The 24,023-nt window shown below is 37.8% G+C and overlaps 1 protein-coding gene across 5 annotated transcripts in view; it reads left to right on the forward strand.

Annotated features, from left to right (window-relative positions):
* plppr2b (phospholipid phosphatase related 2b) overlaps positions 1–20,969 on the forward strand; it is a 70,513-nt gene extending 49,544 nt beyond the window's left edge. The window contains exons 4-8 of one of the 5 annotated variants that reach the window (XM_073870777.1): positions 14,027–14,147; positions 14,234–14,484; positions 16,135–16,311; positions 19,698–19,837; positions 20,100–20,969. In XM_073870777.1, the coding sequence (XP_073726878.1) occupies positions 14,027–14,147; positions 14,234–14,484; positions 16,135–16,311; positions 19,698–19,837; positions 20,100–20,208 (798 nt within the window). In that variant the 3' untranslated portion in view covers positions 20,209–20,969. Of the gene's footprint in view, positions 1–14,026; positions 14,148–14,233; positions 14,485–16,134; positions 16,312–19,697; positions 19,854–20,096 lie in introns of all 5 variants that reach the window. The other 4 variants (XM_055212726.2, XM_055212724.2, XM_055212723.2 and 1 more) reach the window with 4 other exon arrangements.
* Positions 20,970–24,023: the final 3,054 nt, after the last annotated feature.

The following is a 24,023-nucleotide window of genomic DNA, read 5'->3' on the forward strand; positions in this document are numbered from 1 at the left end:
ATATACATCTGGGATGGCATATGGTTTAGTTAATTATGAGAGATTTTTTCATATCTTGGGTGGACTGTTCCTTAAAAGATTTATTTATCTGAAATCAACAATTTGTTATTATTATTTCCTAACCCATACTGTATGGTTTTTAATCTGTGGAACCCCAAAGGAGAAATGTAACGTAATACCACTGCTGAAACTATGGTTTCCAGATTGTTTAATGAATAATGCCTTGCATTTTGCTTAGTTTTCCATCAAAGCTGTCATGTGGCTTGGAATATAATTGAATGCAGTTAAAATAGTTGTTAAACCCCTCTGGGTGAGTACATACTGTAATAACAGAATTAGGATTAACTCTTTTTTTTTAAATCTGTGATTTTTCTTCTCTCTGGAAACAATTGATTCTTTTCAAAATGACCCCTTGAAGGCACATGAAGTGGTATAATGAATTATTAATATTACACTGTAAGGTAATGTCCACTGAGAGAATTAGGTTGGCAGGAGAAAAGTGGGTCACTACCCGGGGCAATGCGCCACTGGCAAATGTCCAGTTATGTTTTACTTTGCGAACCACGGTTGGTCTAGGTGCCACACCTTGCAGAATTGTTAACTAGTTACCAACAATCCTAAAAAATAAAGTCCTTAAAACGTTCTTCACAACCATGCCATAGAAGAACCATTTTTGGTTCCTCAAAAGACAATTCATGGAACAGAAAGCTTCTTTAATGTTAAAGGTTCTTGATAAAACAACATATCCAAAAATGGTTCTTCTGTAGCATCGTGAAGCTCCTTAATTTGAAGTCCATGGTATGGAAATTCATGTTGGTCTGTTTAATAGTATTAGTGTCAGTGTTCAAATTATGTCAAAGAGTATGGGTGTCCTTTAGCTTTTAGGTTAGTTTATTGTAAAATTGGGACAAATAATTGACAGTATCCCTTTGTGACAGTGTAGCACAATATTTTTAAATTCATGATGTATTTTAATTTTAATAAAAATCAGGAAACCCCCCTTACTGTATTTCCCTTAATGCTTATAGGAGGTCCAGGACCACCCCAGTCCCTCTCAATTTGATCACTGGTTTTAGTCCTATTTGGACAGGACTTGTTTTTCCAGATAAATGTGTTTTATAGCACTTATAATCTAACACATTTCTGAGGATTCGCACAATACATCTACACTTTAAAAAAAAGATTTGTTGGTTCAACTTAAAAAAGTAACTTACTTGGTTGCCTTATATTTATTTTTTATTATACTTACAAACAGTGTTGGGGGTAACGCATTACAAGTAACTTGAGTTACGTAATAATATTACTTTTCTGAAGTAACGAGTAAAGTAACGCATTACTTTTTAAATGTACACATTAATATTTGAGTTACTTTTTCAAAAAAGTAACTCAAGTTACTTTTTTAGTTTAATTAATTTGATTAAAAAATATGTACTGAATTAAACTAAACGTATGCACTCTCTGTGCCTGTGTGGAAACGGTTTGAGTCAGAAACTGAGATGGCAGGCCAGAGCTAAACATTTTTGTGATGAGATATGCAATTTCTGAATGCAGAACTTTTCAGTCATAAAAACACCTGCAAGGCCTGAAAGAGATCAAGCTTTAGCCAAGAAAAAGTAACGCAAAAGTAACTAAAAGTAATGTAAGCATTACTTTCCAGGAAAAGTAACTAAGTAATCCAATTAGTTACTTTTTTGGGAGTAACTTAATATTGTAATGCATTACTTTTAAAAGTAACTTTCCCCAACACTGCTTACAAATATAAATTTTGAATTAACTCAAAAAAGGTATGTACAAATTGTTGTCAACTAATATTTTGAAAAGAATTTGAGGCAAACAGGTAACTTACTTTTTTAAGTTAGAAATCGAATGGTTCGGATAGAAATGTGATTATCTTAAAGTGGTATTTCACAACACTTTGTTACATCATTTCAACATTTCAATAACCACTTCTTGAGACTGCCTGGTCCACTTTTGTTTTGGATTTAAAACTTTTTGCTTATATAGGTGAAATAACAGTTGGTGGTTCAAGTACTGCTGGTGTCCCATCTGACCCAAAAAAACATTCTTCTGTTTCCATATTTGGTGTGATGGTCAGTTGTGTGAACTTGCACCGTTATGCTTCCATAAGGAGCATCCATAATGTCCCATATGAGTGTTTGAATGGGGAATAAAGGGCCTAGTGTCATACAGTCTTCTCCTTCTTCTCATTTTAATGATGCTGTGTGAACATAAGTGGACAGTAGTGAAGTATTTTCACTGTAAAAATTTGCTGCAATTATGCAGCTGGTTGACAGTAACTCACTGTAGAAAGTTCATCACACCGCTGATCTACTGACCGTCTTTCTATGAGATGCCAAGCCGATGCCTGACCAGTGACCACCCGCGGAACCAGTTTAATTTGCTTAGCCGTTCACATACCCCGATAGTATTTATATATATTAATATATATGTATGTCTCTCAAGGTTTTTTTTTCTCCTAGGAGTTTTCCCCCTGGACTAGCCAGGAGGGTTTTTCTCCTAGGGGTTTTTTTCATCCCCTGGAGAGTCCGCCACCTTTGGCTTAACTTACTACTTTACTGTATATGTTACATTATTACTACGCTAATTTTTCTCTGTTTCATACATCTATTAATGTAAAGCTGCTTTGAAACAATTAACTATTGTGAAAAGCGCTATATAAATAAAATTGAATTGAATTGAATAGAAGATAAAGACAGAAAATGTTTAATGTTCATTTAACTTTAAACAAACTGTTGCCAGTAAATAACCTAAATGTAAAATCTACAGTAAGTTACTGACAGCTAGTTGCTAGTAATACCCAGTAATATGGTAATTTCTACAGAATTTTTTACAGTGTATCTGTACTGTTTTTCTTGTATACTATTTCACTACTGCCCACCTTTGTTTATTAAAGGCGCTCTGAGTGAATCTGGGTGACGTCATTTATTGTTGATGTTTGAACTGTTTTCAAACAAACGGAGCGTAGCTAAGTCCTTCCCCTTCCTTCCATGCTTTCATGAACGCACCGAACCCCCACCCCCAAATCCTTCTTGTTGTTTATTGGCTGGAACACTTTGTTAGGGTTTCTTGTGGTAGGTTTGGCCACTTTGTTTTTATTGCAGTTTTTGGAGCCTGGGCTGTCTGCAGAGACCGGGTTTTTTTACAGTTTGATCAGCGGACAGGCAGCAAGCAGATAGTGAGGAGATGTTTGTAACAAACAATATTTTATGGTCTAAAACGCGTGAATTCGCTTAGAGTACCTTTAAAGGTTTTCAGTACTATTTTTCAAAATTTATTGTGAAATATAACAGATACAAAATTTTGCATAATGTATCTTGAGGTGGTGTTTACTCTATATATGCCATTTATTTTCTGACTAGCAGATTGAGATGTTTTTCTGTAGATTGCAAGGAAGGTTTTCCTTTTTGCTAAGTGCCGGTGATTTTTGGTGCTGCACTTTTCTTTTCGAAGCATCTGATTTGACAGCATTCCCAGTTACCTTGAAAAAACATGTCAACATTCACAGTATTGGTTTCCTGGGGATCCTGACAGGCCTCTATTCACTTTAACCTTCTTCAGCTTGTTCTCCCACTGTTTCATTTCTCTCCCTGTCTGCGTTTTGCTATCGGTCTCAGTTTGCTTTGAACTTTGCATCCTTGTGCCTCCCCGTACTCTTTATATCTCCCTCATGAGTGTTAAGAGTCAGCCGAGCTATTTCATCAATTAAACATTGGCGCAACTTCCATTAATCCTTCTTTAAAGGCCACTTTCTGTTTTTCTAGCTCCAGCTTTTAGAGAATGTGTGTTAAACCTTGTGTTTTTTAAAGTCCCCCTGTGGTAAAAATCAAGATTTTATTGTTGTTTATATGTGGTGTTTTAATATGCTTTAAGACAAGCCATGTGGACATGTATCTTCAAAACCATTGCGGAGTATTTTCTCCATAAAATGTAAAGAGTTTCCAAAGACATGCTGTAAATCACAGTTTATAATTGACTCGCAAGCATGCAACCAATCACATCATCACAGTTAAACGCGTCGTTGATCAGGCAGTCCGAGCCATAGATATGTATAGATGCGGCATAGACTTAAGATGAATAGGTTTTAATAAAAACGTATACTTTGTAATGCACTTCGGATTAAATCATCTGCCGAATGTATGAATGTAAATGAACAGACATCAATTCTATTTATTTACTAAATAATCATGCCCTCCTTTTTATATTTCAACTCATTTTTTCTTCCCCACCTTCAATGTCATGTCATATTGGTTACAACACATCATACAACAAATAGTATTTAGTGTCACTGATATTAAACCTGGCATTTGCTCTTCACAAAATGCTAAAAACTTCAGATAACTTGGAAACAGCCCATACTTATCAAGTATCATCCAAAACACAAAACAACCCTCATTTGCATACACTACAACTGCACTTTGCTAAGTGTACAAATATGTGTGTGTTCAGTTGTAAAGCTCTTCAGAACCATGATGTGTGTTAAGGATTTAAAAGCATAATGGCTCCCGGTTCATCTCGGCAGAGCTCTCGCATATGTCAAAAATGTTCTGGTGAAATTTTCGTTTTTCCCTTTCTCTCTTTGTTATTTCATAAGAGCTCTTAAACTGCTTCAATATACCACACACACAAAATCACTCCCAGCACCTCACTGAACATTTGAAGGTTACTCACAGAGATTTGTTCATTGACGTCCCTGAATAATTTCCATTTTTTTTCTCATGGATAGAGAGTTAGAGTGGCATTAATGGATTCAATGAGCATTACAATTCAGATAGGAGAACTTTTAACACAGGCAATAGTAGATGATAACAAGTGCTACTTTTAATACACACTGACCTTGATATTCAGATCTGTGAAGGTTAAATACGTAAGACTTTTCAGTCTGTTCAAGTAATGAAACCGATGTCGAAATGTAGAGGGCCGGTCAGATCCAGAGCTGTAACTGGGAATTCTGAGATCCCTGACTGTGTAGTATCCGTTTTTAACATCTATGCCTATGACTAAGTTTTGGATTACATGGATGCGCAGAATGAGGAGCCAAACATTATTGAAGGGTAATTCACAATTGTAAATCCATAAAACTGGCAGAGGTCGAAACACGGGCATGCATTTCAAAAACAAAGACAATAAAACAAAAGAAAAGAAAACACTTTACCAATCTCAAAGTCCAGTCAACCACGAATGTCAGCAGAGGCACATATTAAGATCGCATTTACGTATTTTATTGCGGATAAAATAAAAGCTGAACTAAAATAAAAAACTGAAATACCAATAAATGCATTTATATGCACTCTAAAAAACATTGGGTTAAAAATAGAGCCCGACCGATATATCGGCAGGCCGATATTAAACTTATTCCAAACTATCGGTATCGGCATTCATAATGGCCGATAAGTGAATATTTAAAAAAAAAACTGATTAAACAGCCTTCAACCATGTAATGAGTGTTGCCGTTGCATAGTTTGTCCACCAGAGGACACTTAGTCTCGCGTAGCCAGACCTTCAGTATTGAAGGTCTGGCTACGCGAGACTAAGTGTCCTCTGGTGGACAAACTATACTGAAGGTCTGGTGTTTTTCGCTGCTTTTTCTGGACAAAGCCCGCCCACGAGCTGTTTGACCGTCATGTCAAACATCCATTCACAGTTTGTTTCATCTAGCGTCACGTTTCGGACTCCCCACAATAACGAGCCGGCTGGCAACAAGTCAGTTATTGAAATAACCAGCCGCAACCTCATAGCATCTAAATAAACAACATTACTCACCATAGGACAACGTTGTGCACTTTATCAACAGCCACACCAATGAGACGCTCCCGTTAAACGTCTGTTTGAAGCTTATCTCTCCACTTTTTAACACATACAAGCAATTCAGGAGAACCAAACTTTTTGACTCCACTAACTGCCTTAAGCAAAACTCTTGGACGTCTTTTAGAGAGTCGATGCCGCGAACTTTGCATATTTTTGAGAATCCAATGTTTAGCTGATCATGATAACTGCTCATTATTATCCATGTGAACACGACTGATTCTCTTCCTCAATGGAACGTCAGAGGTTTGTTTTCCAAGGACCGAAACTAATCGCGACACTCGCGTCTCCTGGAAATCCGTTTTTTTCAACCAATCAAAGACGACTTTAACATTCTCACAGGGTTTCCAGAAAAGTGTACAAAAAACATCAGACGTTCAGCCAACAGTTTGTGGGCGTAAAGTCTGAGGCTGAGACTAGAGGACAGTCTACAACCTCCCTGTTGGCAACACTCATGTATAACGCGTCACACATCCTGCAACCTGCTGATCCAGCCAGAGTCGGGCAGAGAGAACAATGGTTAAGTGAGTTCATGGTCAGTAGGTCACGAGACAATAAAAGAAACAAGTTTCTTTTTAATATGCATTATCATATTATTTAATTAAAACTCATAAATAACTAAAATAACTAATGTTAGGGAAATCTGTTAATGTTTTGTTGCGCGTTTCTGAAAAAAAAACGGCCGATATATCGAAATAACCAACAAACATTTGTATCGGTATCGGCCTTCAAAATCCTTTATCGGTCGGGCTCTAGTTAAAAACAACCCAATTTGTTTTTAGCCCAACGGCTGGGTAAATATGGGACAGAACACACACTGGGCTAATTTGACCCATCAAGTTGTTTGTTTTTTAACCCGAAGGATGGTTTCATTTTTATTTAAACATTCGTTTATTTTACATCATAAATGAGTTCATATTATTATTTTTATCTTAATTAATTTTTTATTTAATTAATTAATTCTTTATTTATCTTAATTTTATTTATTTTATTTTGTTACTTAATTGCAGATGTCAAATACGCCACATTAAAACACATGCCAACATGGTATCTTTTTTACTTTTTATAAATAACATTACATTACATGTGCTGTAATACAGTTTACCTCAATCAAAAATAAATATCTAAGAACTTAGAATAAAACTTAATCACAATAGAAATACATTTATAAACATTTATTTTATCAGAAAAAATAATAACTTTAGTATATCCTTTTGAAAACTGCTAGCTGGAGTTTGTTCTGGTGATGGTCCAAAATACCAGTGACAGGTAATTCAACATTGGGGTTAATTTGACTCAGCCCCGCTGTATGGACACTTAAGGTGGAGGATAAGCAATTTCAGCTCTTGGACACAAAAAGATGTTCAAAAATGTATTTTGAGATCTGCGTATGCAGTTTATGCAATGGTTAAAAACTTTATTTTTAATTATCTGAAAAAGGAGATTATGTATGTTCAACGTTTGTCTTCCTTTATTACCTCATGTTATTTGCTTAGGTTTTATAGGCTATATGGAGTAAAAACCTTACTTCAGTCATGTATTTAGGACGAAATGTCAGATTTAGATTAAAGGAGGCGTTTAAAAAAAAGTAACCAAGGTATTTACGATCCTGTGGGTGTAACAAACAAGCTTTCCCAAGACTGAGAAAACAACCCAATTAAATGACCCAAAAGGCTCAAACCAGCAATTGACCTATGGCTAAGCCATGCCCCCAAACAGGATAAGCCAATCACAGTTCGCATAGCCAACCCAATACACTTGGACATTCTCTGCTTCCATGTCCATTGAATTTTTTTTTTTTTCGTTTTTATTTTTTTTCTTGTCCTTTTAAGTTTAAAATGGTCAAACGGTGTGCATGGGGTACATGCAACTGTGACACTAGGTATCCCGAGATGCTGTGCATGTTGTGTATTTTTATCCTTTCCCAAGCCACATTTCAACCGAGATAACGTTAAAATAATAGTCCATTTTCTAAAAAGAAAAATACAGATAATTTACTCACCACCATGTCATCTAAAATGTTGATATCTCTTATTTGTTCAGTCGGGAAGAAATTATGTTTTTTGAGGGAAACATTGCAGGATTTTTCTCATTTTAATGGACTTTAAGAGAGCCTAATGCTTAATACTTAACTCAACACTTAACAGTTTTTTTCAACGGAGTTTGAGGTCTTATCTAGCAAAACGATTGTCATTTTTGACAAGAAAAATAAAAAATATGCACTTTTTCATGACGTATTACGTGAGGTCACGCTGGCGTATCACAGGACCGGGGAAGACGAGAAGTTTTGGTTTAAAAGTGCATTTTTTTTTCTTGTCAAAAATGACAATCGTTTTGCTAGATAAGACCCTTATGCCTCGTTTGGGATTGTTTAGAGTCATTTAAAGCTGAGTTAAAACTGCAATTTTAAACTGCATTGAAACTGTTCGGGTCCAATAAAGTCTATTAAAATGAGAAAAATCCTGGAACGTTTTCCTCAAAAAACGTAATTTCTTCTCGATTAAACAAATAAAGACATAAACAACTTGGGGACATGGTGGTGAGTATATTAACTGGATTTTGGCTGTTTCTTAATTCCAAGAATGCAAAGAACGGATTTGTGTTCTCTTATAGATCGGTCTTGCCAGGCGACCATTGAAGAGTGAACTCATAAGGTCGCAAGAACACAGAAGGCACTTGTGAAAATTGAGATGTGTGCGATCTCCCTGTTGGTCACCTGACCTCTGCCTTTGTTTTGGTGCAATGACTTCTGGGGCGTAAAGCTTTTTTAGCGCGCAAGTCTGCACTCGATGCATCCTCGCTGATCAAACTGTAAAAAAAACGCAATCTCTGTAGACAGCCCAGGCTCCACAAACTGCAATAAAAACAAAGTGGCCAAACCTACAAACAGAAACCATAACAAAGTGTTCCAGCCAATAAACGACAAGAAGGATTTGAGCGTGGGGGTTGGGCGTGTTCATGAAAGCACGGAAGGGAGGGGGAGCAGGAGGATTTAGCTACGCTCCGTTTCTTTAAAAACAGTTCAAACATCAACAAAAAGTGATGTCGCACAGATTCGCTTAGAGCGCATTTAAGAACAAATCTGGGTATTTTCATGCATCCTCTGTACTTGCGTTTTTTGAGAATTGGAATTGAATATTGACGGTTAATGATGACGTAGAGCGACAACACAAGGATGCAAGATCGCTGAACAACGCATATTGAGAAACAGCCATTCTTTCTTTTATTTAAAGGGGAGTAATTCTTTAAATAGGCTGGGCTAACAAAGATAACGAGACAGAGGTGACAGTGATTAGAGCTAATGAGATGGTGCAAAGGGTTATGGCAAATGTAATGCAAAATTGTGCAGATGTTACAACATGCTTTGCTTTGTCATTTTATCTTGCTTTGCTTGATGTTAATATCATTTGCTACTTGCTGTACATTTTGAATGGAGTAATATTGGAAGTCAGCCATGTGGTTTATTATAGTTTAGTCTCAAGCTGTTTTCCTCAAGCAGTGAGCTGGAAGTCCATTCACATTCTTGAAATGTGCAGTTTTGATTCATGCAATGCAAGCGCTGTTCAGAAATTTTCATTTTATAACGGTGCCAAATGTTGCTGCAAAAATAATGACTTTTCAAGCCATGAATTTTTTCTGTCTTGTTTGGTTTAACCAAAATAAAAACTAAAACGGCAAAACAACATGATTATTAAATTATTTAGCATTATTAAAGGCGGAGTCCACGATGTTTGAAAAACGCTTTGGAAAAGGAGATGGGCCGACTACCAAAACACACTTATAGCCAATCAGCAGTAAGGAGTGTGTCTACTAACCGACATCCTTGCCGGGTTGCGTATGTGTGGGGCGGGTCTATCAACAGAAGGTCCAGATTCTATTAGGGGCGTGTTTGTTTAGGTGATTTCAAATATCAACATTGGCTTTCAAACATCGTGGACTGCGCCTTTAAATAATATTCTTTTGAATATTATTTACAGTTTATACCAGGGAGTTGAACATAGATCTGGATGCGACTCTCTAGGGCCGACGTTCGCCACCTCTGGTATATACTCTATATGTGTTTATTTGTGTGTTTATTCAATGCCCAAAATGTCTTAAATGCCTTTCTTTAGGAAAGTCGCGCCACTTGTGACTTGATGGCCATGTTTGTAACGCCTCTGGGCAGTTATTTCAGTCATGCAATCTACTTGAATGGGGACCAAGAGTTACTCTCTAAATTCATGTGCTAAAATCACAATTAAACAACATATTTCTGACAAACAACTAAATCTGACATCAACTGTAGCATAACATTTGTTTGTTAGAGGGATAGTTCAGCCAAAAATGATATTAAACCCATGATTTGCTCACCCCCGGGCCGTCCGAAATGCATGTGTCCAACAATTTTCAAACGAGCACATTTTCAGTTATTTTAAAAAATGTCTTAGATCTTTCAGTTTATCAAATGTAAAGTTACAGGGTCCACGCACTAATCTATATAAATGACTGGATTGCGCATGACGTCACAACTGTGAAGCCACCGCGCCGCCATGTTTTTATACCCAAACATTCTATTAAATCAATGGACGTTATCAGATTTTAATGATAAAACATCACTTTACTAGTCTCTGTTTTTGTATCTGAAGTCATCCTGTATATTATTACAACGCAAACGTCCACATGTACATATTTACTGAAAGTTGTACATTTTGATTTTTAAACAGTTATTATACATTCATCTTCATTACAGTATCAGATCAGCAGACAGACCAAAGCATATTTAGTATTAATGACAAACGTGCTCATTCTGAAATCTAAATAAATAAATAAATAATCATACTTTGTATGTGCAGGCAATAATTAGCTGGTTTTGTAATTAATATATTTATAAGTTACCTAAACTTATTCAAGAAATAACGCTGACTGTCAAAAAAAAATTATTTATACATGTGTCATTAACAATGCAGGAGACGCACTCACCTTAACGGTTTTTATAAATCCATTATCCTGCCCAATTAAAACATAAACCTTGCAAATAACACCAGAATTAACAATTTATTTATGTACACATATCATAAAAATTAACCTTGTGTGACTGATAAGCTGTAAAGCGGATGAAATTAGATCATGATTTTGAATGGCAATGACGCCCTCTGCCTGTTGGGTATACCAAGATGGCCGCTTGAACTCTGCGCTGGCTTCACCTCACGCTGTAACGTCAAGCGTTCTATGCGCAATCCAGTCACTTATACAGATCAGTGGGTCCACGTCCTTCAAGTTCAAAAAATGAATAAATCCAAACAGCTCCACAGTGATAAACAAAGGTCTTCTGAGGGTAATCTGCGTGGTGTTGTTGTAGAAATATCCATATTTAAAACTTTATAAACTAAAATAACTAGCTTCCGTCTAGTAACTCGTTTTTCCGTCTGAAAATGATGACATATGCATCTTGGATGGCTTGGGGATGAGGAAATCATGGGTTTAATATAATTTTCGGCCGAACTATCCCTTTAAGCTCAAATTGTGCTACCGCATCGTTGACTCGAGGAAAAGCCACGCGATATTTACTCTAGTTTGATTTCTTTGTTTATTCCTTTTTTGCCTTGTTTGCCTTCGCTGACTGCAGATGCAGGTACTGTGAGTTCTGAATGCTCTTTCTCTGTCGTACTTTTGCTCTTCCTAGAGTGCCTCGTGCACGTTCAAATCGAATCGGGTGTGTGCATGTGTGGGCAGATCCCATAGCAACAGGGGGTGGTGCCATGGTCGCGAGAGAGAGTGATAGTCATTTGTTTCGTCCCGAATGGAAATTATTAGCTGTGTTTAAAACAGTGGTGAGAGGTCTACAGACACTCGAGTTTTATACTTTCTTTTTCAGAGTACTTACATTTTACTTATCTATTGGTATATAAAGACAGTTTAAACTAATTTGTAAAAAAGTTTTTTAGATAATTCCTGCCTATCCTGCCTTTAATGTCTAGTGATATATCAGGGCCATTTTATGATTAATTGATATAAATTTCTTACATACTGTTCCTTTAAATTTTCCTTTAGGTACGAAAAATTTTTGCAGTGAAAAAAGTTGTGTAAAATACTTGCAAGCAGGTAACTTTTTACTGTGCAGGTTGGCAAGCACCTCATGAGACCCCTGTATAGAGACCCTCTCCAAAGAATTATCGGTCTTTAAAGATTGATGATTGGTTCATTTAACTGCAAGGCGGGACTTCGGTTGCCATATTGAATGTTGCATTGTACCCTTCATAGTAATAGGAATGCTCAATCTATATTCAATATATTTGGTTAAAGCAGTGCTTCTCAAATAGTGGGGCGGGACCCCCAGGGGGGGGCTCGAAGCGACACCAGGGGGGGCATGTGAGACCCTGGGGAAAAATACTTTTTCAGGAATTGATTTTTTTGCACTGTCACTTAAAGACATTAGACCCCAATCACGCTGATAAGCCGCTTGAGTTTTTATTATTATTTATTGATTATATTTAATTTAATTTTTCAGTATCAAATGGTCAAAAAATATTATACTTTAAATAAGGATTGATTTTTTTTCAGGCAAATTGATGCATTTTAAGTCTTTTCTGTTACAGACTAAAAAACAATGTTAATAAAGTTATTCTTTGTTGTAAGTTGATCGATATTTCTTTTTTGTGTTTTCTTTAATGTTAATAAGGATACAATGTTTTGCAGATGTGTCATATTATAGATAAATTAGACTATTTACAGTCGTGGCGGAGAGTTGGGGGGGGGGCGCGAAATGTTTACTTCTTTCTGGGGGGGCGTGACAGAAAATAATTGAGAAGCACTGGGTTAAAGGAACAGTATGTAGGAAATTAATATCAATTAATCATAAAATGGCCCTGATATTTCTTAATGGACATTAAGAAATCATTTACATTTCAAATACTTATATCACTGACAACAGTGGTCTGGCCAGGATATTGTCATTTAAAAAGTGGAGTTGCAGCCCTCAACTGGGCTGCGTTCAGCCCGACAAAACGTTGCATAACGTTTATTAAACAGAAACGGTGATGCGTTGAACACCCTGTTGTGATGACGCAAAAGTTGCAACTATGTAACTTTTTTAAATGTTTCTGAAGCCTGATGAAATCGTTATAAATGTGTGTTTAATACTGTAAAATACCCTCGATGTTACAGTCACTGACCTTGCCGTCTAGAATTAAAGACAACATTCCAACTTGAACCCATTGAGCGAGCTGTCTCTTTACTATCGCGTGGTTTTATACATCTTGCCGCTGATTGGCCCGACATTTCTGACACACCCACCAAACAAGAGAAAACGCTTCTAAAACCTGTTGCATTCCGTTGCACACCGTTTCAAGGAAACATGTCGTTCAACCCGGAAACCGTAGCAAAACGTTGTGCACCGGTGTGAGATTGAACGTGCCCCTGATGTTTATGTTGTCATTTTGTGTATTGGCCACCAGTTGTGTGATTGCAGTACCAGTTTTAGCCACAAGTTTTGTGATCGCAATACCAGTTTGGGCCACAATCCTACATACTGTTCCTTTAAATGTGACCCTGTCTGTGAAATCCAGGTTAAAGTCTTATAATCTAGTTATGAGATTATGAGAATCAAAGTTTGATTTCGGAATTGATTTCAATCTTAGACATGACCTTACAATATTTAAGATATTAAGGTTATATTTTCACAGAATATGTTAGATGACTTTATATAGAATAGAGTAAATCACAAAACAATGACTTTAGCTGGGTTTCCACATGGAGGGTCACAAATATCCAGAATAAAGAATTCATTGTTCTGCATTAGATGTTTGCAATCACTGGTCATGATGATTTAATCAAGTGAATAGATATTAAAAAGGACATTGGTGTCCAGTAAATGTGGTGCTTGCTTTTCCTTCGTGAAGACATTTTTAAATTACAAAGAGTCATGGTTTATGAATGTGGCCCTATCGAGGTATTTAAATATATATGTGTGTGGCATGTCTCAGCTGTGCCGCTACATTTAGCATTTATACATTTATAGGACTGTAAATGAGAATCCGTCATTCTCATGAAAATATGGACCAAATTCTCATCAATTCTCATAAATTGTGGTTTCGCAGCAAGAAAACTCTTGACAATGACGAATGGTTCCTTATACACTTTGGAATGCGTTTAATCGGTTTAAGAAGCATAAATGTATTGTGTTTCTCCATGAGGATCTGAGATATCTCCTCTCTGTCCACTGTAGATACTGTTGGGTGAGCTGACATCTTTCTTCACTAAACCCGAGGCGATGCAGGAGAAGACAATTGTTACAGCTGACTGCTGCTATTTCAACCCGTTACTAAGACGCATTGTCCGTTTCCTTGGTAAGCAATGCACTGAATTTTTTCCTTTGCCGTTTTTAGCTTGAATTAATGTTGTTTATTTTTTTCTCTCTCTCTCTCTCACTCAGGCGTGTACTCCTTTGGTCTTTTCACCACCACTATTTTTGCTAACGCTGGACAGGTGGTGACAGGAAACCAGACACCTCACTTCCTGTCCACGTGCCGGCCAAATTACACTGCACTGGGATGCCATTCACCCCTGCAGTACATAACAGAGCGGCGCGCGTGCACCGGTAACCCGTACCTTATCACCACTGCCCGCAAATCCTTCCCCTCGAAGGACGCAGCACTCAGTATGTACTCAGCTGTCTACACCGTGGTGAGCATCCAGGAGATCAAACATGAGTGACACATGATGAGATGGGAAAGATGTTTGTGTTTTTTTAGAATGGATATTAGGTTGAAGGCATGGCCGTAGCCAGCTGTGAGGTCACCAAGGTCCAAATCTCTAAAAAATTAAAAATTAGAAAAAATAAAATTAGAAATTTTCTGAATGACTAATTTGTCATTTAAAATGACTCGTATTGGCATCTGCGTATATAATTACATTTGGACGGTTTACTATATAATTTAGCATAAAATTACGGAAATTGTCTTAAGCCGCTGGTGGACAATTGAGGGTGCAGGTGCAGCATTCGCAGCGTTGCCAGATCCCATTATTAAAACCCTTTTTAGATAGTATTTATTGTTTAAGCAGTTATTGTAACACTTTGGGAAATTTATAAAGTGGGGAGTAAGTCCAGGTTACTATTTGCGATGTTTCTGATTTATTTCTGAAAGACAAGTAAATTTACTAAGTGTTTTTCAGTTAACTTTTTTCAGATAGCATTTGTTAACTCTTAACACCCTGGAACTCACTAATTTTCAAACCCTTGCTACGGCCATGGTTGAGCGGTATACTGTACACTAGTTATTATACTCATAAGTATCTGCATGTAATATGTAAACTGTCGATAATATAGATTTGTAACTTGACCTCATAACATTGCACTTCAACTTAGGGCATATTGTATTCAACTCAAATTTGTGTAGAAATGTCCTAAAATTTAGAATGTGGTGAAATTTTCCTGGTTGATAGTTCTTCTTATTCACTTATTAAACACTGGAAATAGAAGGTTGAGCACATTGCATTGTGGGATGCAGCATTGCATGCACTGTAGCACTGTATACGGCACATTTTGGAAAATGTAGGTCATCAGGGTTGCTCATGCATACTCAAAATGTGTAAGCCTATACTGTGCTCAGTGTACTGCCTGCACAAACTATTGTGACCCTGGACCACAAAACCAGTCATAAGTCGCTATATTTGAAGCAATAGCCAGCGATACATTGTATGGGTCAAAATTATTGATTTTTTATGCTAAAATCATTAGGATGTTAAGTGCAGATTTGATTTGATTTTGATTTGTTTATTTGCACATTTAAAATACAACTTTAATGAATCCATAAAAGGAAACAACAGAAAAAAAGCAAAAAAAAATAATACTGTGCAGGAGAGAGTAAGAAGACCCTAAGGTCTTATAAAACCACCTCCCCGAAATCTCATTAAATGAAAAATAATATTACATGATCAAACAAGACAATATAATCAATACATAAATCATTTTAATATAACAAATTTACAAAATAAACTTATTTGTATATTAACATTTTTTTCAATTCTCTTTAAAAGAGGTTAGAGTGATAGTCTTTAATGCAGATTCTAAATGATTCCAGATCATGTTCCATGAAGATATTTTGTAAATTTACTACCATAAATATATAACAAAATGTATTTATCTTTATGTGTTCATTTGGACTTCATTTGGACAACTTATTTAGCACCCTCAGATTCCAGATTTTCAATCTATTTATTCAGCTTTCAATTTAAAAACATTGACTCTTTGTGGTCCAGAGTCACATATAAGCAGAAATTGTAATAGTTATGGTAGTATGATAGTCTGAACATGTGTTTGTGTGGTTTTTGCAGATGTATGTAACTCTGGTGTGGCAGACAAAAGGCACGAGGCTGGCCAAACCCACTCTGTGTCTGACTCTCATCTCATTGGCTGTACTGGTGGGCATTGTGCGTGTAGCTGAGTACCGTAATCACTGGTCTGATGTTCTGGCTGGATATCTCACCGGGGGATCCATTGCAGCATTTCTGGTAAGGATCTGGCATCCCGGGAGATCTTTGATTTGAAGTGCAGTCTGTGTCAATTTTAGCTCATTACCAATGGCAGACTGATTCTCAAATTCTTCAGTTTAGGGCTGCATCTCAATGCATACAAATAAAACATGACGAGTTTGGTTCCAAAACGCAATAAATCCATTTTGACTAATTTCGGTAAAAATGTGTTTTCTATACCAAGAAAGTGACAAGATGAAAACCACTATTTTCTGTTACAAACTTTTACAAAGCATCTTTAGGTTATAATAACATAAAAATTCAAATCCATAATTTGATTTTCAAAGATTTTTTATAAAAACTGAATATTTTTTTCCGCAAAATGCAATAAATCTATTAAATCAATATATAAATGTGCATTCATCTTTGCCATGTTATATTCATTAAGTGGTTTAGTGGTATATACACTGATAAAAAAAAAAAAATTAATGGCATAAATCAAAACACTTATTAGTCCCTTTCACACATACAGTCTTTACTGGTAATTTACTGGTAAATTGCCGTTAACATGTCATGTGTGAACAGAACCTTTCCGGTAAATCAGTGCTCCCAATTTACCAGTAAGACAGGTTGTAAGATTACCAGTAATTTACCGGTAAGCGCTGTGTGTGAATGAAAATTATAGGATTACCGGCATTTAGAATGGACGACGTCAGACCGTGCTGACAGCTTCGGGCCAATCATAGCGTTTTAATACAAATGACGCGTTTACCCCCGCAGTGTTTACTGACGTTTCCACACACACATGCTGCTTGAAAGTTGAGCACCCCTGAAGTTTACGTCCACATTTCTTCACCAAAGTTGTTTAAAACAGCTTACCGCCGAATTGCCGACGTCCTTAGCACGCCCTCTGTGAAGCCTAACGTGCAAACAGTAGTGTTGTTAAAAACGCATTTTCGGTTTGACGTCGTCTCATTCAATGTTGTTTGGTCATGAGCAACTTCGCGACTGTTTACCACAGACGTGAAAACAACAAAATACGGACTGTGGATATGAATGACGTGGATTGTTTACAAATACAACACTGAGCTCGCCGCGTGCTACAGGTACTTCCGCTTTCTCAACGAATTTACCGGTATTTTGATACTGATGTGTGAATGATGTCTTACTGGTAAAATAACGGAACGCCACTGCGTGTATGAACAGCACATTTTTGTATTTACTGGTAAATTCATTCCGGTAAATTCATGGTAATTTACCAGAATTACTGTGTGAAAGAGGCTAGTGTAATCCTTTGGACGTCGTCGCTGAACTTTTTTTTACAGCGATCAGCTGTAAAATGTTTTGTTCCTGCTCGATTTTCATTGACTTCGAGGAAAGAATAATGGAAAGTTTTTTATAAGATCCCCTGGGGTCAATTTGTTAGTATGACAGAAGCTTGATGCTGTCGTGTGAGAACAGTAACAGCCAGCATTTTTCCTTCGCCCGAGTGCCTCTCGTGTAAATGCTTTACACTTTTTCCCCGCCACAGAAAACCACCACAGGTTTATCAATGCCATCAAAATTACTATTTTGTTTATGTTTGTTTGTTGATGATCATGAAGTATAAAGTAGATGAGGAAAACTATTTTGATTCTGTGTGTATTCAAAGCGCCGCCCTTACTGTTTACAATGCGTGGAATGGTGCGCTGTGATTTGTTGAGCGGATTCTGCAGAAAAGGAAGACTGGCGTATGTCGTGGTTTGGAATAAAAGGGAGAAAAGATGACAGAATAACACAGCGGATATCGGATTTTGCATAAAATTAAGAATTTACTTTTTAATACTCACCTGACACAATACTGATTTTGGCAGTAACACATTTTTTTTAAATGGCTTTTAATGGTAAAGTATATGAAGATCTTAGATGCCAAAGCCACTAAACACCACCTCTGTCAAAAATGAGATATTAACCGAATGCTTTCAGCACGTATTATACATTCATCAAATACTTTTTGTTTGAAATCTGCTTAGTGGTCCACAGTTGCAACCAACGGCTCAGTTCACAGCTCACCCCTCTCTTTCGAAACGTATAGAGAAGCTACGGTAGTCACAGGATAAACATGTTATCGCTCTGTAGAGCAATTTGTCCATTAAGGGCTACTGTAGAAACGTGACGGTGACTTCCATGTAAGGGGACTCACAGTGTATGTAGTAGTGTTCATTTTGTAAGGTCTCTATACATCACTGATAATATAATTATAATGCTGCATTTACACCAACTGCGTTTGAGGTGTCAAAATCTTATCTACCACGCCTAGTTTTCCGCTTGAACAGTTTGAATGCATTCAGAAAAGCAAGCATTTGACACGCGTAAGAGGCGAAATCCGCTTCTTGTGGGAGAGGCAAGTGCTATGCGGTTGTCTGTTTGCAAGATGGCTAATGCATTTATTGAGAGAGTTACCGGTTTGTATTTGGTCACTGAGGTCAGCTGATTCATCTGCGTTTGCAGAAGATGCATGCAGCTCGTAAAGATTTTGAATGTTTCAAGACATTGCCAAGATGTCTTGAATGAGTGACTCAGGGCAGGGCTGCCGCCACAGCAGCAAGCAGGCTCCTGATTGGTTAACACGGCGTGAAAATCCGCCAAAGTTAAAAAATTTAAACTGGGGCATCAGCCACGAATTCGCGTCAAACGCAAAATGCACAAAAAGTACCAACTAGACGCGCGAATGAGGCAGAATCGCGTCTACCACGTCGTGCTTAACGCCTCATTCGCGGCGTGAGACCTCCAGACGCACGTCAACGTGTCTTCACATTGACTTAACATTGAAATCACTCGCGTTTGACGCCTCTACGGCAGCTGGTGTAAACGCAGCATAAAAGTTATAAAAGTTACACAATGCACCTTTAATGCCGGCCTCAGGCCATTTAGATCCCACAGACGTCATTGACCAAATGTAATGCCCGTTATCATTTTTAATTTTTTTTTGAAAAGCATTTATTGTTTACTGAAGGTCTTGCCGTCCGCTGTTTACCTGTTTTATTAACCCAGGCCATTCAATGGTGTACCCTTGAACAATTCATCCGAAAATATAATTTGGGCATCTTTAGTATATAACTTTTAACATACTGTTATTTGGTATGCATGCACTATTTACACCAGACTCTATGCAAATTAGGTAGCAACCATGTCTTGACTATCAAATGGAGATCATTGATAAAAACAGACCATAAGCAGATACCTGTTTATCAACTAATACTAACACTCATATGTTTAATGTGCATGCAGCTAATCCATCGGTTTCATCATCCTCTTAAAGACAGCTGAACATGCTCTGGATTTAAAATCCTTAATCCACAAAGGGCAAATTCAATCATTCTGAACTCCCTTGTACAGCTCTCTAATCGACATTAACATTCCCTTCTGTCGTTTCACACCTCCAGGTCACATGTGTGATCAATAACTTCCAGCAGACGCAGCCTCCGCTGCCACCCATGCCTCCACCCGTGCAACCTTCGCGTCCAGATCCCCCACTCAACATGCCCATGGTTGCCATGCCCTGTGTCGAAAGTCCACTCGAAAAGTTAAGTGGCCCTCAGGTAAGGGGTTAAGGGTGGGTGCATTGGACACCAGAATAAGGAGGGGAGGCATGGAAAATCAGTAACCTGCTGTAGTTTTGATAAACATTTATTCCCTATCTCTTGGCACAATGGGTTCAATGCCAGAAAACACAGACTGATAAAATGTATAGATTTAATGCAGTAAAAGTGTCTGCAAAATGTATGTGCGTATTAGTGGCTCCTTAAAATGGTAATCAGAAATGTTTTGTTTTCTGTCCTTAACAGGTTCCAGGAGTTTTGTACACAGGCATCACATGACCATCAGCCATACCTGGTCCCCGCCCCTCCCGATGTGCTCATCCACTCACGTCGCTCCATCTCCAGCGCAGTCTAGACACGCCGTCCGAATATACCACCCGTACCCGCCCTAGACCCTCTCTCATAAGATCATACTCAACTCAGGTCTAGAGCTTCACCATAACCACCTCTACTGCCCCCTAATGGATGACAGAGACAATGACAGCAATATCATTCATTGTGGTTTGCCTGAATCCTCTTGGTTTGTCCTTAAGTTAGTGTAGACTGTTTTATTCTTTTTATGAAAGCTGATGATAATCGTCCACCTCTTTAATTTTGCATTAACATTAATAATTAAGACATTGATATATGAACATTCTGTGTCCATTCCAAAAAAAAACTTCTCTCTTTATTTAACAGCCATAGGGAAACTGAATATCAACTGTGACATTTAAAACAATTCACTAGGTTACGATGTTGAAAATATAACAAAAAAAATATGGGGTCTATTTTTGAAACGTAGAGATATTGGAAGAATGTAGCAAACTACTAGTAAATGTATTTGAAAGGGAACCGATAGATCGTTTTATAGTTTAGCACTATTTTTATGGCAACAGGTTACTTTAAAGCAACACTATGTAGTTTTTTTTACCTTTAAATAATGTCTTTAAAATTATTTCAGTGATAGAACAACCTTTAACTGGACAAATTGTACTGTTGCTGCAACCTGAGCAGCCTCCTAGCTGCTACAAGCACACTCTGAAAGTGGCGGTGGAGGGTAGAGCACACCGCCCCGCCCCTCCCCCTGCCTGCAGAAGAGTGTCTGATACCAGGCACTGTTGCGCTTTTCAACCACATGGGGGAGCTGTAAGTCATTTTTACATGGAAACTACATAGTGTTGCTTTAAGGCAGGGGTGGGGAACCCTGGTCCTGGAGGGCCACTGTCCTGCAGAGTTTAGTTCCAACCCTAATTAAACACACCTGAAAAATCTAATTCAAGTCTTCAGGATTACTTGGAAATGACATGCAGGTGTGTTTGATTAGGGTTGGAACTAAACTCTGCAGGACAGTGGCCCTCCAGGACCCAGGGTTCCCCACTCCTGCTTTAAGGATAACATGAAAAAGATGTTGGATTAAGACTCTAGGTTGTATACAGAGATCACTCTTTAAAAACTATAATACATAGTAAAGACGATTTCAACGCGATTAGCTGGAATTTAAAAGTGATACATATGTAAAGGATGTAGCAAATGTTATATATTTTATGTTGTATATAATGTGAATGTTTTCCCCTTTTTAATTTATATAGCTAATTTATTATTTGCATATCCTATTTGATATCTTGACACAATGGATTGATATAATAATCCAGAAGCAGAAGACATATACACTCTTTGAATGGATGCATTGTCCCAGAATACACACATCTCTTTGTTATTAACACATTTTGTGTTACTTTTAACACAACTTGTGTTACTTTTAACACAACTTGTGTTTTATTTGAACACAAAATCAACACAAAATGACACATAATGTGTTAAAAGCATTACAAAAAAAGGGGTAAAAAATTAAAGGGACATTCCACTTTTTTTGGATATGCTCATTTTCCAGCTCCCCTGGAGTTGAACATTTGATTTTTGCAGTTTTGAAATTCATTCAGCTGGTCTCCGGGTCTGGCGCTGGCACTGTTGGCGTGGCTTACCACGATCCGTTGAATCTGATTGGACCATTGGCATCACGCTAAAAAATAACCAAAGGGTTTAAATATTTTTCCTATTTAAGGCTTGACTCTTCTGTGGTTGCATCGTGTACTGGGACCGACGGAGAATTGAAAGTTGTGATTTTCTAGGCGGATATGGCTAGGAACTATACTCTCAATAGCTATGTTTACATGCACAAAATTTGGTCAATCCGACTGAATTTAATACGATTGAAGGTTACGACGATACAGTTTACATGCACCCTAAACATTGCAATCTTATTTAAATGTTCGTTTACATGTACATTATATAGAATCCGAACCGAAAGTCTGCGCATGCACACAGCCAGGGTTGCCAGATTCGCGTATCAAAACCATCAAAATGGACGTTCAAAACTAGCCCAAAAGCACCCCAATTAATATTCACAGCCCAAATACCAATAACTAAGCAATGAAATGATTTAATATTTAACCCGCAGAAAAAAACAACTGGTGAAAACAGTTTAAACAGTAACCCAAATCTAAATTCGAAAAAACCAGAGGACTTGCCATTGCCAAGTTGGCAACGCTACGCTGTGGACAGCATCTCTCGTCGAGTTCACGCTTTATCTATGGATAAAAGTCAAAACGGAGTTGGAGAAAGTTTTCAGATATAGGTAATGGAAACACACTTTTCAAAAGTCACAGCGCTATTTTATTACTTTAAGTAGCCAAATGTTTTAAAACTACACATAAACGAGGTTACCCTGCAGAATTTAGTACAACGCGTGACCCCATTAACGCACATGATGCTATTGCCTTGCTATTGCGTGTTTCTGTGACGAGAATGTGATATAAGAGGTAAATATAACACGTGAACTTGTAGCACAATTCTTCTGCTCATGTGCACAAGGTATTTTTGCATCCGAATACTACGATTCACGCGTTTACATGCATACTTTTCTCCTACTGATCGGATCACAGATCGGAGTACACCACCCCCTTCAATACGATCCAATCGATACGATTGAGCCATCAATACGATTACAAACTGATTATTTGGTTGCATGTAAGCAAACCTATTCTGGCGTAATAGTCGGGGACTTTGCTGTCGTACCATGGCGCACTGCCCAAAATAGTCCCCTTGGTTACTTTAAATGGCAGGGGACTTTTTTCGGCTGCTGCATAATATCACTACGCCTGCTGCAGCCATGTTACGGCATCGGGGTCCTTGATTATTACGCCAGAATAAGAGTGTAGTTTCTGGCCATATCGGCCTGGAAAATCGCAATTTTTGGTTTTCTGTCGTTCTTGGTGCACGATGTGGCTGCAGAAGAGTCGAGTTTTAAATGGGAAAAGTGTTGAAATTCTTTGGTTGTTTTTTGGCGCGATGCTACTGGTCTAGTCGGATTCAATGGATTGTGCTGAGCTATGCTGGGGGTGCTGGCATCAGATCCGGAGATCGGCTGAATGGATTCCAAAACGGTAGGGGTCGGGTGTTTAACTCTAGGGGAGCTGAAAAATCAGCATTTTTCAGGGAGAAGTGGAGTGTCCCTTTAAAGCAACACCAAAGAGTTTTTTTTACCTTTAATGTTTCCAAAAAAGTTTCAGTCGTTCATCCACTCGAAACAGGGTGAACGGCACTTTCACATTCGCTTTGAAGCCCTCTATCGGCCAAAACTGCACTAAAGAAGTTTCCAACCATCGGGTCGTGGTCCTGTAGTTTGAGTGAAAACTACAAAAACTTGCTTTACGGCAGACCTACAATCCAATCAGAGCCAGCTATGCTGCAGTATTTACGACAGTGGTAATGGACAATTCCGCTTCCAACCTGTAGGGGAAGCAAAGAGCAAAAACTCTTTAGTGTTGCTTTAACACATCCTTTCTTAGACTGTAGACATTGCAAGATATTACCTCAGGTTTCAACCTAAGGTTTAAAGTCCATGTAAAGTCATTTCAGGGAATTGTTTCTAAACACATAAATGTTAGTAGAAATGTATTGCTGAAACATATTGCAAAGGCCGTGAACTACTGAATTGTGGAGTTAAACAGTTTTTCTCCATTTCTGTGTTCAGGATTATTTGGACTGGGCTAAAACATTGACTCGATGATGCACTGGAGCCAGAGAGTATGGCTCCGCCTTTAAAGGAGTCGCACACTGAGCGAAAAGCACCGCAATTTAAGAGCAAGCTTAAGGGCTCATTATAGTTGTGCGTAGGTCCTTCGACATAGC

The sequence above is a fragment of the Misgurnus anguillicaudatus genome, chromosome 8 (genome assembly GCF_027580225.2).
Source record: "Misgurnus anguillicaudatus chromosome 8, ASM2758022v2, whole genome shotgun sequence".
Lineage (NCBI taxonomy): Eukaryota > Metazoa > Chordata > Actinopteri > Cypriniformes > Cobitidae > Misgurnus > Misgurnus anguillicaudatus.